Below are 14,854 nucleotides of genomic sequence, written 5' to 3' on the forward strand. Positions count from 1 at the left end.
AAAGATTGTCAATGGGTCCAATTTAACGTGGGGGAATATTTTGTTTTTTCAATTTTGCAGCATGAAAATGCCAAGTAAAAACAACCAATAACTGTGTATTAAATATATAGGGTACTAAGTCTTTATACGATGAAATTTACATGTTAAAATTGTTATGAATTGTTTATTAGTTATCTTTGCTCTACTGTTGCGGATTTACACCATCTGATTTGAATATACACATCCAAATTTGGTCATTAATGTTACACTATAAAAATGGTATCTTGTATGATAACTTATTTCTTGTTGTCGGTTCTTCATGTTAGGCTTTGAAATTTGTAACTGATTTAATCTCAATCATGTGTAAATTTAATCATCGACAACTTGCATGACTTTAACTTTTTAAATAACTGTTAAATATCTTAAAGATACAATGACGCACATATAGTTGGGTGAAAACATTAGATTATGGTAAAATGTTATTACTCTTTCTTCATTTACTTTTATTTTTATTTTATACAATGGTAAAATTTCATTACTATTATGTAACTTCAAACTACTACGTAACTTGAACATAGTATTTAAATACCGGGTTAAATGTGTTTTTAGTCCTTATAAATATTCTAATTTTTCGTTTTATTTTTTAATTCTTTGACTTTTGATCCCCAAAAAGTTTTACATCAGCATTTTTGGTCTCTCTGTTTATAATCATGTTTATCATTTAATTTTTATTCGAGATCATGTTAAGTACATTAGAGAATTTTCTTTTGCAAAAGTTTAATTATTTTTTTAACAATAAATGAATTAAATATGAATTTTTATGTTTTTGGCATTTAAAAATTCATAATTAATACACGTTTCGTTAAAATAGGCTTTTTTTTGAAGGATTCTTATAATATTCTAAACATTCATGGAAAAACTCATTCAAATTCTTGATGATAGACACTACTTGACTTAAAAGTTGTGATGCAAAACTTTTAGGGGATTAAAACTCGAAGAAAAACTTTTTGATAAGCAGAGTTCGAACCTCGACCCATGTATATCTCAATGTCCCTACAACTGATCTATGTTCACGAAGACCACATTTAAACTATTTTAATTGCAATTTTATCTTTTGTACAATATTATTTAAATCATTAACCTAAAAAATATTTTAAATTCAATTATAATAAGTACAATTCAACTACAGGAATAATAGGAATCAAATTTTTATTTGAATGTGGTATAGTCCAAAAAACAAGTTTCAGATTATAAAATCCTAACCGAACAAATGAGAAATTTGGAGGGTGCGATCGTGGGGTGGGGGGATGAGAAATTCCTTAAACACAATTGTAAAATTGGGGCTTGACATTCATTGTGGGCTTTAGAACCCGATCTGTACACTGAGTGACCAAGTTAGTGACCCACTTCCATTCTAATCTAATCTAAATTTGATTGAAATGGAAAGAATATCTTTCTTTTTCTTCTCTGGAAGTTGAGGTTGAGCGTTGAAGTGTGGAAAACAAAACCTTTTTTTTTAAAAAAAAAAAAAAAAAAAAAACATTTTTATTATCCATCTGATTACCTCCTTATTCTTCGGAAAGTACAAAGTAGAGAAAAACATACATAGTTGTATCTAATTAAGGAAGTGAAGAACAACACTATGTTTTCTCCGTCTACACCATTCCCTTCTAGAATTCTTCCTTCCCCTTCAGGTACCCGTATTCCTATTTCTTTTGTTATCAATAATGTTGTTTATGCTTATGTTATTCTAATTCTGTTTAATTCAAATGCTTATATCAAGATTTATGTATTTTCTATTTTGCTATTTGTCTTAATTGTTGTTGAGAAGGTGTTATATTTTGTGCAGTTATGATGCCTCATGACCAAGCTGTTCCTGCAGCTTCTTCTTGGCCTACTAGTTTTTCTGCACAGTATTTTCCTACCTCTGTTCTTTTACAAGAGCATCGCGATGAGTATAGGCCGCTACTTCATACCTGTAAAGAAGACAAATCACCCCAGGTTCACATTTTTACGTGTAACGAAAATGTAATGTTGAATGTTCTTTATCTTTTGTTTGTACATTATCAATTTATCTACTATTTTATTTTACTGAAGGCAACATTAAACACGAGGGTAACAGGTGTGACCTCAATTTGTGAGAAAATCAATACCGGCGATGTTGATGAGTCGGCGCATAACTGTATGCAGCAGTTGCATCTTCGGTGTCATTTACAAAACTTGTAAGATAAATTGATTAGCACTCATGCTAATCTGAATTTTTGCACAACCAAATTTGTTTCTTTAATAGATTTTGTATATTGTCTACTTCAGATTGGCTTCTTCGCCGGAAGAGGATTTCGTTTCTTCTTCTTCTTCAACTATGCTGCCTGCTGATGGTTTCCAATGGGATGCACTTACTCTTGCTAAGCAAGCTCTATCAGCCTCAAAACAAGCTGCTGCAGTGGCTGAAGAGTTGAAATTGGTTAAAATTGACGATGATAATGATGATGATTCACTACCTCTTGGGTTAGTTCTAGCTTAATGGTTAACTTTGGCATCCTTGATTTGGCTTTTTATTACTTTGTTGAGAATCATGCCTAAAATTTACGATTCAGACTGGCCGACTCTTCACTTGGAAAGAACAAAATCGTGAGGTCAATACGGCTTAAAGAAAGGCGATCTAAACAGAGAAAAGTGTCTAACTCAAAAGTTCTTGATGACGAAATGTACCTTACTAAAAAGTCCGATGTACAAAGAAGGTTACGTTTAGAGAAAAAGTTGAAAGAAGGACTTGACGGAAATGATGCTCTGCGCTTGTTCTTATGGAGTCCTGAAACAAAGCAACTTTTGAGCATTGAAGAAGAATCTCAATTGATTGCTCAAATTCAGGTGTGACTCAGAATTCCATATTTAATTGAAATGTTTTGTAGGTTCAATTAAGGATCTTCTTTTGCCATAATGTGTTATATGCAACAGGATTTATTTAAATTAAAAGAAACAAAGATCAAACTTCAGTCTCATTTTGGAAGGGAACCAACTTTGGCTGAATGGGCAGATGGTGTGGGCCTTAGCTGTCGTGACCTTCAGAAACGACTTCATTGTGGTAACAGAAGCAAAGATAAACTGATTCATGCCAACTTACGCCTGGTAGTTCACATTGCTAAATATTACCAGGGGCGTGGTCTCTGCCTTCAGGACTTATTGCAGGTATCGTCACTACCAATGGCTGTTTAAATTATTTCTAAACAAAGAAAAACCTCAAGATAAATGTTTGGCTAAAGTTGGAACTGCAGTTGTAGGAGAAAATCTTCTGTGAAATGATCTCTATTATTTATTTTTTTAGAACTGTTGCAGTAATTATCTTAATGGCGTGATTAACAACTACATCTTTAACATTCATTTTCTGATGGTAATATCATAGGAGGGAAGTATGGGCCTTATGAGGAGTGTCGAAAAGTTCAAACCCCAAGCTGGTTGCCGGTTCAGTACTTACGCTTACTGGTGGATAAGGCAAACAATAAGGAGGGCCTTATTTCTGCATTCCAAAACAATTCGTCTGCCGGTAAAACCAATCTGTTCATTTCCTTAACTAGTTTGATAAAACCTTAAGGGTTTGTTTACTTTCTAAAAGCGTTATTCAGTTTTCATTTTTTAAAATTTGTGTTCGTTTTAAATTGCTAGGAAAGGGTGTAAAATTCTCATGTAGTGAACAATTGTGATAGAGAAAAGATGGAAGGCAAGATAAGAATAATGTATTTTTAGAAGCAATGAGTACACTGTTTTAAAAAATTGTAGAAGAAAATATTAAATATATGTTTGTTAGTTGAAGCGGAAATGAAAACAAGAAACGTGAGAAGTAAATGGGTCCTAAGCTTTTCTCATTTTGAAGTGTGGATTGTCGGTAGGCATGGAATTGTTGTATATGGACATCCAATAAAATAACTACCATTACATTAATTTTTTTTAATATGTTATTTGTAATAAAGCAAACATCGATTCTATTTCTGTAACATGGTACCAGCATATTATTTTCAGGAGAATTTCTATGCCCTTTTGGGCAAGATTGCGGAAGCAAAAAAATCGTACATTAAAGAAGGAAATCTTCACCCCACCAAAGAAGAAATAGCAAAGCGAGTAGGAATTACAGTAGATAGGTTGGAAATGTTGCTATTTTCTACAAGAACTCCGCTTTCGATGGAGCGAGCTGTATGGGCAGACTCGGACACAACTTTCCAGGTAGGGCCTTCAACGTAAATATCAATTTTTCCCTGCAACGATATCACTTACTAGATCTAAAAATTGAAAACAGTGAAAAGAAATATATGTATTGATATAGATTGTTTAGAGCAGCTGAATGTTGTTCAACTCCCCATTTTGTACTGGTGAGTGGCGAGTGTCTATACCGAGTTTTTTGCTTGCACTGATAACTGTTTAAACATATTGGAAGATATCTAATTTCAAAAAAGCCAAAATGTAATTGACTACAAGAACCATCTCAAATTTGCACAAGTATTAAGTTCTGTTGTGGATGATGGAAAGCAACAATCAGCAGCAGCCAAAAGTTTCTTTTTTAATGGTGTGAGGGAGATGCTAGATCATATTCCAACAGTTTATATTAGATAAGCCTGGGAAGCATAACATACTACCATAAACATAAGGGTATCAAGCAAACTGAGTAAACTAGTTAAACAAAACCAGGTGGTTTGGTTTTGATTTGGTTTCATTCATCATTCTTTTGGTTTAGTATTTTGGGAGTAGCTGAACCAAATCATATATTTAAGTATGTTTCTCTTGTAACCATATATATATATACATTGTATAGGTATTAAAGCTTGTGAAATATGATGTTGGTCTTGTTTAAGGTTGATCCTCAGGTTAAACTAGACTAAATCATCAACAAAACCTACTAAATATGCATGTGGCAGTGATTGGACTCAAGTCGCGCAACTCTATTTTGTTCCTTACAGAAGTTGGATCATTTGAGCATTGACCTGTTAATATGCACCCTCTTGATGGTATGCCTGTTTTTGCAAGTGACGGAGTGTTGGGAGATAAAATGCCAGCACAAAAGTAAACTCAATGTAACAGATGAGAATATTGCATTGTATGTGTTGAAATACTGAAAAGAGATAGGATTACAAATTGCAACATTAGAGAGAGTCGGGGTCGCACTTATCATAGAAAAGATGCTTGAATCTCGACTTAGGTGGTTTGGGCTGTGTGAACTAGACATGTCAATTCTGTAATAAGAGAGTGGATCAAATATAGGGTAACCCAATTGTTAGACATAGCAAGACCAAGAAAAGCTAACTATTGGAGAAACTATCTAAGAAAGTGATAGATCTTTGATAGATGAATATGAATAGATAGAATAATGGAGATGGTACTTGAATTATTATTGAACTTCTCTGTGGATAACTGTCCAACAGAGTGGTTACACAACAGGGGAATTGCAATATGATGTAAACATAGTAAATTAACTGCTACAATTTTACAATTCCTCTAGGAATTAGAGAGCCTAGTCTCTCCCAAGGTAATCCAACATAAACAACCGAATCGTAGTAAATGTTCGTCCTTATTTTATTTAATACATGTAAGTAAACTATATTAGGCCTTGTTTATTGGGCCTGCTAGAGATATATTCATGCTAGAGCGGGTGTATGATGGGTGTATGACACGGTTTGATCTCTGTAACCGACCTCACATACAGGCATAAATTAATGCTTGCTTGTTGTTATTGCTTAGATACTACTAACATGCTAAGATTCTTTTGTATTATGAATGTTCCAAATTGACCAAAATCTTATTATAATTGCAGGAGATTACTGCAGACTCTGCAATTGAGATCCCAACTGTATGTGTTGCAAAACAACTAATGAGGAGCCATGTACGCAACCTCCTAGGTATTTTGCCTCCAAAAGAAAGGAAGGTACTCAGGCTAAGATTTGGTATTGAAGATGGCTATGAGAAATCTTTGTCAGAAATTGGCAAGGTGTTGGGTGTGTGTAAGGAGAGGGTCAGACAATTGGAGAGCCAAGCGTTGAACAAGCTCAAGCAGTGCCTTGTTAGTCAACAACTTGATGCATATGTAGACTTGATTGTATAGTTGATCAATAGCATACACCAAGGTTGAGCAATTATATAAATATTGATTATCGTATATATCATATTTTAGATTTTTTTTTTTTTTTTGAGGGAATCATATTTTAGATTATGAATATGTGATAATAATTTTGATATTCATAAGTATATATTTGATAGAAAATGTGATACATTACTTGAAAAATAAGGTGATAAAATGAAATATCAATTACTTTTTGAGTTATATAAAATTGATATATTTGAATATTTTTAGTTATATAGTTGAACCGACTAACCTAGAAGAAATATGAGTATGGTTGAATTGACTTATTTGAGTTTATCTTATGACAAGCTCTAATGAAACTATTTGGGAGAACCTTAAGAAAATAATTTATGGCATGTTTATATATTGTTAGTATTTTAATAAACTATTAAGCTCTCCATAATAGTCTTTAAAAACGATTTATAGTTTATGCTATAAGCGTCTGATAAAGCTATTAAACAAGCATGGCTCAAGTTTTTATAAGGTAACCAAATGACGTATACACGAGTATTATTTTTTTTTTTTGGTTACAATGACGTATACACAGGTATGAAAATACATCGTTACAGTGTTTGCTTATTTGCTATCTCTTCAATTCTTATTTACCATACTCACAAGTCACAAATATACACATGATAGGGTTTAAGTTATACTTGGTAAAAATATCATGACCGTACAATTTTGATCGGACGGCTCAGATGCTTTAGAGCGCTCTGTTATTACAGCAGGAAATCTGCTTCCCTAACCTTATCATCCTTAAAGAGGAAATTTATACATCTTTTCAAACCAAGGCACTAAGAGCATCCACAATGGAGACCCTCAAATTGAAGGTCTTAAGCGGGTCCTACTTGTACACATCACTTTTTTATTATAGGTACTCGGTCACTCCAATAGAGATCTTTTAACAAAAAGTCTAAATGGGTCCCACCACTAACTCTTAATCATTTATATTCCACCACTAACATATTATTTTAATAAAAAAGTGTGTGGAGACCACTTAAAGATGGGGTCTTAAGTTAGACCCCATGTCTTAGAAGACCCCTAAATTTTTTTCCTACAATGGGAGTACCTATTAGATACTAAGTCTTAAATGGTGAAGACCTCACCATTGTAGATGCTCTAAAAAGCTCATCATAGTATTAATTGAATTATTCTAGATGTAGGGCCCTCGTAAAAGTGGTATTTTCAAACCTAAAAAAGGATATTCAACTTCAAGACAGGCTTCTTGTCAATAAAAAAACTTCTAAGAGAGGCTAAGCAGTAAACACTCATGATAGGTCCTATGAAGAAGACATCTAACTAATCTAGTAATTATCATCACCAATCAAAAACAAAACCTCAACTTTTGCATGTGACTTTCTTGTAAGTCCACCTTCCTTTTTTTTTTTGACAAAAACATTATGGTTCATGCCATGTCACTTATTAACAATTCAAAACTAGAAATGATTGATGAATTTTATGTTAAAAAATGTTACTTTTTGTTGTTTCAATGTGTTGAATGCATAATTTTTAAATTAAAGTTTGGATTTTAAACTTCTTAACCATTGCCCTTGTTATTAACATCACCCAAACATTATTAGATTTCATAATTAGGATATAGTATCAACTTGTGTTCACATCACCAAACTCTTCAAATTTTGCTTTATTATCATCACACTGACCCCAAGTGAACCTATAATTGAGTTCATCAAACATAGAGTTTCTCTCTATTTTAATTCATGTTCTCAAATAAGTAGAAGAGGAATCTTAAAATGCCAAAAGATGAAATAGTTGAGCACGCGGGAGACATTATGTGACTAATGACCCGGACATTACATATGTATCCTAATTCATCAAGGAAATTTCATGTCATTGTTTCCACACAAACAATAATGCAACTACCTAGAAGAAAAAGTTAAACCCCATTATGCTTATATCTACTAGATTTTAACAACAAAAAACAATTCTTAAGGGGTCAAGTAGGCACCATAAATATGCAGTTTCCACCAGCCTTGTCCATCTTATTGCACATATGAGGCATTAACATTTGATGGGCCAGTATTTGTATCCTACTAAATAGGCAAATGAGTTAGTGCTGAATGAAACATTAGCTTTTAATCCCAAAATTCTTTCTCACTCTTAAAATAAGAGATATGTTATTGTCCAATTTTTTAATCATTATTTCCTTGTTTTTTTTCTTTCTTTCTATGGACATTATATCTTTATCTTGTGCATCTAATATTTAGAAGAATTTATTTTTTTAGTGTAAAATTAGCATGCAAAGACATCACTACGATAACTAACACATCAATCAATTATGTTGGTACCCCGCCTACCATCTAACATCAACAACACATTAATAATATATTATAAATAAAGAAAAATGAACAAAAAGGCGAGGGAAGACGAAACCAAAACTCAAGCCTTTGAAACCAAAACTTTAGAAGAATTATCCCGTTCGGATAAAAGTCATCCTAATAACAAATTCATAAGAAGCGATCTTATTGACGCTGTCAACCTAAAGAATTTTATAATAACAACTCTTGACTTTAATCATAAGTACTTTTAAATTCACATATATGAAATGTTGCTATTTTTTGACGGTGTACAACTTTTTTTACACTCTATCAATATTAAATTCCATTTAGAAAAAAGATTTTCAACACAAATTGAATAGTACAGTGATAATTTCTCTTTTTAACTTCCACCAAAAAAAATATACCTTAGCATTGGAAGAAATTGAATTAGTACTACCTAGGAGTGGTAAAATTTTGATATATGGCAAACCTAGGCCCATTCTATTTTCATACGTTTCTGACAACTGGTGATTTTTCAATAGTAACAGTCCATACTTGATCTAGAAGTGTACTACCATAGATAAAATTTTCTTCTTTGCTTCTATATATATAAATACCTATAGTGGAACCTGAAGCTACCATGCTTCTTCCACTTTCTACCACTAGATTCACTGCTATATGCCAGAACAAAATCATTCATGGCAGTAAAGGAAATTAGCAGCACAAGGAACCAAAATAGTACTCATCAGCATCAAGAACAAGAAGGGTGTGATCCGTGCAAGTCTTTTGGCCAAAAGTGTAGTCACTTGGTCAAGAAACAGCGTGCAAAATTCTACATTCTTCGCCGTTGCATCGCCATGCTTTTGTGTCATCATGAACGTTCTGAGCATTGAGAAGCAAACCAAGGTAGCTGCAACAAGTTAAGATTAAGACTAATTAATTCAAGAGCTAGGAGATTAATGTTGCATTATTATCTTTTTATTTATTTTATTTTGTATCATTATTATTATTATTATTATTATTATTATAAGGCTGTAACATAATGAGAGTATTATGTCATACTGGAAATTGTTGGTTTATAATTTTTGTTATAGGATTTGCATTTGTGTGTAAATTACATGCAGCTGCTAACATGTGAAAGAGATTAGATCTGTTTCAATTTTCATAACTATTGAGTAGATCTTCTTTTTCAGATGCTATAAGTATGTCTTTGAAATTAAACGCACACTAATGTCATTTTCTTTTACTATCTTATGCTTCTCTTATTATTGTTTTATTTTCTTTCAGTTCATGACATGGTAACTTGAAATTATCCATGAGATTCTTTATACTCCATTTTCAGATTTATGTGCATAAATTAATTAGTTTTATTTTATTTTTATACATAATTACTGTTTCTTTTTATTCCCAAAAGACCTCTTCCTTTGAAGAGGTTTTGCAATTAATTTGTGTTCTATTTTATTTCTTGCTTCTCGGTTATTCTGATTTGCTTTTTTTCTTAGACATAGTTCTCATGGAAAATAAATATGTAATTTATTATTCTAAGTTAATAATGTTAATATTTCTCAACTCTATTTTCTTGGTGACACTATATATTGCAAGTACATAAATACTAACTAATTTAACACCCAAAGAAGGATGAAACCATGTGGCTACTGAAATTTTCATTCAACTACCAAGCTTTTGAACAATGTGAAAAATTAATTAAAACTAATTTTTTAAATAAATAGTTTCTATGCTGATACAGGGTAAGCAGGAGGCAGAATCTAAAAAAACTATACACAACTAGGCATAAGATAGCACTTAGTATTTATTGATAAACAATCAAACATCCCACGCACCTTCAAAATCTAATATGATTAATCATTTTTCATAACAATGGTCCTCGTGCTAAGGAAACATGAGACAAAGATCAAGCTTCATTTTAAATTTATTTTTTTGGGTCCATTATATATCTTTAAAAAAAAAATCTTATAATATTTTGTGTCTTCAAATTCCACAGACTCTTTGTTAAATGTTTCGATCCAACCAACAAACAAAATTCAACATCATATCAAGCTCAGATTAATAAAATAATTTGTTGTGTAGTAATAATGTACTACTACATCACACACTCCCTAGTCCCCACCTATTAATAAAATTTTAATTATTATCAACAAAAAACACTAGACATATACATTAATTGGTGACCAAATAAAGACAAGCTTATGTAGTAACGGCAATATTAAATATATAGGTGTATTGGTTTTATTTGATTTTACGTATGTGAAATTATGTTAATCCAAAGCATATCATATGGTTGGTCAAATATGTGGAGAGATAGGAAAGAATGAGTCAGCATGAAAAATGAATGCTTTTATATGTGTGGTTGCTTTCTCAAATCATTAGTTTATTTTATTGTATTGTACAAGAGAACTTCTGTTCATCTTCACGTCTTTGAAAGCGAGACTGTTTCTTCATCCACTGTGAAACTTCCAAGAAATTTACTAATTAACCTTAATCAATATTCAAAGATAATGGAACATTTGTTGTGTAGTGATTCTCAGTTAAAAATCTAACATATATAGTTCCGAAAAATGATAGTCCAAAGTGATAATCTCTTGGATCCCTCTCATGCATGACCCAACAAAATTAACATTTTTACAAGAGCGTGGATTATAGGGTATTGGCTTGGACAGAATATGGGAGATATATGTTTTGCCTTATATTATGCACTTATAGCAACTCCGACATGAGGTGCTCAATGATTTGATGAAATTTAAAATATTTTGGTGAAGGTATATATTCTCAACACCGGTTAAATTTCTGGCTCTTCTAGAAATTATCTTCACTGTTAAACGTTGGAGTTCTTGTAGGTAAATTTCTGGCTCTTCTAGAAATTATCTTCATTGTTAAACATTGGAGTTCTTAAGGGTTTAAGCTAATGTACGCTAAGCAAGAAGGGGCGGTGACACCCCCAGCTAGCCTGGGCACTAGCCCGGGCTCAGCTGCTACGTTCTTTGTACCAAGTCCAGTCCAATAGCCTTTTTCCTACTTAAAAAAAAAAAAAATTGGGCAAAATCTGAAAATTCTCACACGCAAAGAGATTTCGGAAAGGACATTTATTTATCTCCTAATTTTATTTAGCACACTATTGGCAGGTTCATCTCTCTTATTTTGAATGGTTAATTGTTCAAACTGACCATGTAAAAAAAAAAACATATATTCTAGCATTGTAATTCGAGTTTTTTCTTATTTTTAATCCTATAATATACGCATAGTATAAAAATGTGACATAGATGTTGAATTTTTTCATGATTTTTTCCATACATGTTTAGCACATTAAAATATAGCTTTACACAAAAAATTAAAATTTTTCGACTAGGGACAAATTAATTATGAATTTTTATTCCCCATAATTATTAATTTCTTAAAGAATTTATAATTAATTTGTATCTCGTTTAAAAACTACAAAATTTCATTGTGAAGGTTCTTATCATCTTCTAGTTATGCCTGCAAAATTAGGGAACTAAATTTGACTTGTGAATATACGCTTACTCGGAACAAAATTTCAATTTTGCACGTTTTGGTTGAAAAATCAAAATAAATTGAAACGACTTCGAAATGCTATGAAACTATACAGATCCTTTTTATGTATTTTTATAGATGTCTCTGCAAATAATGAGCTCAAAATTTGATTTATAGGTCGAGATTTCCGTTGTTTTGTTTTTTGAGTTTTTGACACTTTAAAAATTCATAATTAATTTGCCGTTTGTCGAAAAATTTTAATATTTTGTGTAAAGCCATATTTTAACGATCTTAACACGCCATATTTTGGGATAAAAATTTTGCTCAGGCTCTATAATTTTTCTGGCTCCGCCACTCATGAATTAATTATTTTCTTGATATATGTGAATAGAATAAAACTAGAAAGTACCTTTCTTACGGAAGAAATTGTTAATAAAAAAAAAAAAAAAAAACAAGTCCAACCGTAGTTAATAATTCAGCCTTTTCATTTGTAGTTAATTACCGTTGGACACTTTTTAAAGCAATCTAATCACTTTTTCAGCTAGTTTTAACTGACTTAAAAAGTGATTGAGCCACCGAACTGTAGTTGGACCCGTTTTTTTAGCGATTTCTCCCATAAGAAAAGTAACTTCCATAAAACTATGAGGTAACCATGTGTACTCACGTGTTGATTAAGTGGAAGTACTTAAATTGGCATCAACGTGATGATGGTGGTTGACGTGCACGAATGATTAACGATGATTTTCTTACTAAAATAGGTAAAATCCAATGGTAAAAACAAAGAAACCCATCACATGTGAAGATGCTCTTAGTATACATAGCTAGAGAAGAGAAGAAGAGGGGTGTGTAATAGCAATACTGTGGTGGTGGGTCTAAGAAGAGGAGACAGCAGGAATCGTAATGAGAAGAAGAGGTGACTTGTGGGTCATATGGACAGCCTTCTGTTCTGCTGACCTGACCCTCGTGCGGCCCTCTCTTTCACTTCGTGGTCTCAAACTCTCCTTAATTACTCCTTTCCTAACCTTTTCGTCCCACTCACCCCTCTTCTACACTACAAAATATACGGGAATGAATGAGGGTTAAATTGGATGATATTGTGTCTCTACTTTTTTTTTTTAAAGACCAAGAAAAAGATATGTTAAAACAACATAATAACAACATAACAAATGCTAGGATTGAAAGATACAATAGTCAAAGATTACATAAAAGATATCATTGCAAAAGGAGTAGTGATATTTGAACAATTATTTAAGACAATTTTGGTAACAATTTTTTCTCTCTCTCTTTTCATTAGTTAAAAACAATAGAGAGAGAGAGAGAGAGAAAAAAAAAAGAACATAATGTAAGTATGAAAAAGAGTTGTTAAAAAGTTGTTATAAAGTAGTTGTAAAAATATCATTTCTCATGCAACAATGTCATTGAATGAAATTCAAAATGGTAATCAACTAGGAAGAAAACAATTAAACCATTAACTTTAGACTCGATCAATGATAATACTAATAGGTTAACCATATCAAACTTCCTAATTGATCACATGAATGCTAATCAAATCGAACGAACATTCAATTACTTCTATTTCATTAGATTTCAATCTTATAAATTGCACCAAATAACAAAAGCTCTTATTTGTCAACGCACAATCGACCTACACAAACTTCTCTTTTCGAAATGCTTATACAAATGATTAAAATCTCTCATTTAACTTCATCCACCCTTTTCCATTAACGATGGTGCTTAAGATAGCTTTGTTCCTTTTTTGACTTTTATCCAAGCCATGAAAAAAGTTCATGTTCTCGTCGTATTATTTCAATCATAAAACTCTCGACCTATACCGTTAAGACTATAGTTTTCTTGAGAAAAAGAAAGTAATTTATGCACCAACTCTCTTCTTTGAGATTGTTCCTCTAAAGATAAACTTTCATCGTCCATGTATCGTCTAAAAGTTGTATAGACAATTTAGACTCTAAAATCCTCTCTTCAATATTTTGGCTATACTTCTTGAGCCAATCACGAACACTATTCATCATCGTTTTAAATTTTTCCGTCACACAAAATCGGACTCCACTTTGGTGCCATTAATGGCACCAATGGCACCATACCATTGCATTTCCACCACACACACACATCACACACACATCCCCACACACATCCACACACATCAACGGTCAGGATTGGTCCTATGGCACCATTGCTATGGCACTGAAGTATTTTCCCACAAAATCACCCCAACCAAATTCTTGAATATCATTCCAACTTTCTTTTACAAAATCATGGTAACCGTCAAAATCTCTCTAACACTTAAACATCCTAAAAGGGTGAGGGGCCCAATTAAGTTGAATATCGCACAACACAGTTGACATGTGATTAGAAAACAGAAACTATCAAGTCTACTTAAGACTTTACCATCTAACCTTGGGTAGGTGAACTTTCTTCCAATTAAAGGTAAATCAATTAAAGTTGAATTATCAATAAACTCATTAAATTATCGTATATCCTTCTCTCTTAAATAATCGACATTCCCCGTTCTTTTCAATTATGACCAAATTGCATTAAAATCTCCAAAAATACACTATGTCGGCCACTCATCACCTATAATTTTCTAATATAAAAGACATTGTCAATAGTTTAGAAAAGTTCGATCTTTCTATCAGTAGTTATTCTCGTATTTTTTATTATATTCCTGATGTCATATTAAATTATGTTGTTTCTTTTTTGTCAAGAAATTATGTTGTTTCTAATGCTTCATGGTTAGTTAGTTATCAAATCTTGTCAACAAAAAAAAAACTATTTGTCAAACAAAACCCAAATAAAGACATTTTAAATGTTGTAAAAAGATTGCTCTAAAAAATTTCAAAAGGCATTTAAAATGAGTTTTTTGAAAATTAGATTTATCTAGTATAATACATTCCTAGTTTTGTCAAATGTACTACTAATATAAATAAATAAAACTCAACCTACGTAATAAATAAAACTCAATCTACGTATT

General features: G+C 32.0%; 2 protein-coding genes across 2 annotated transcripts; both read left to right on the forward strand.

The window, feature by feature from the left end:
• Window positions 1-1,429: 1,429 nt before the first annotated feature.
• Window positions 1,430-6,293, forward strand: SIGF (RNApolymerase sigma-subunit F). Its single transcript, XM_085730859.1, has 9 exons — window positions 1,430-1,673; window positions 1,829-1,980; window positions 2,077-2,201; window positions 2,293-2,487; window positions 2,577-2,850; window positions 2,938-3,168; window positions 3,383-3,523; window positions 3,997-4,197; window positions 5,780-6,293. Exons 1-9 carry the CDS (start codon window positions 1,622-1,624, stop codon window positions 6,065-6,067), a joined length of 1,659 nt encoding a protein of 552 aa, XP_085586985.1. The 5' UTR covers window positions 1,430-1,621; the 3' UTR covers window positions 6,068-6,293.
• A 2,568-nt stretch (window positions 6,294-8,861) lies between these two features.
• Window positions 8,862-9,610, forward strand: ROT4 (DVL family protein). Its single transcript, XM_085726319.1, has one exon. It carries the CDS (start codon window positions 9,060-9,062, stop codon window positions 9,252-9,254), a length of 195 nt encoding a protein of 64 aa, XP_085582445.1. The 5' UTR covers window positions 8,862-9,059; the 3' UTR covers window positions 9,255-9,610.
• The last annotated feature ends 5,244 nt before the right edge of the window (window positions 9,611-14,854 follow it).

The sequence above is a fragment of the Medicago sativa genome, chromosome 7 (genome assembly GCF_051527215.1).
Source record: "Medicago sativa cultivar Bolivia chromosome 7, Bolivia_mono, whole genome shotgun sequence".
NCBI lineage: Eukaryota > Viridiplantae > Streptophyta > Magnoliopsida > Fabales > Fabaceae > Medicago > Medicago sativa.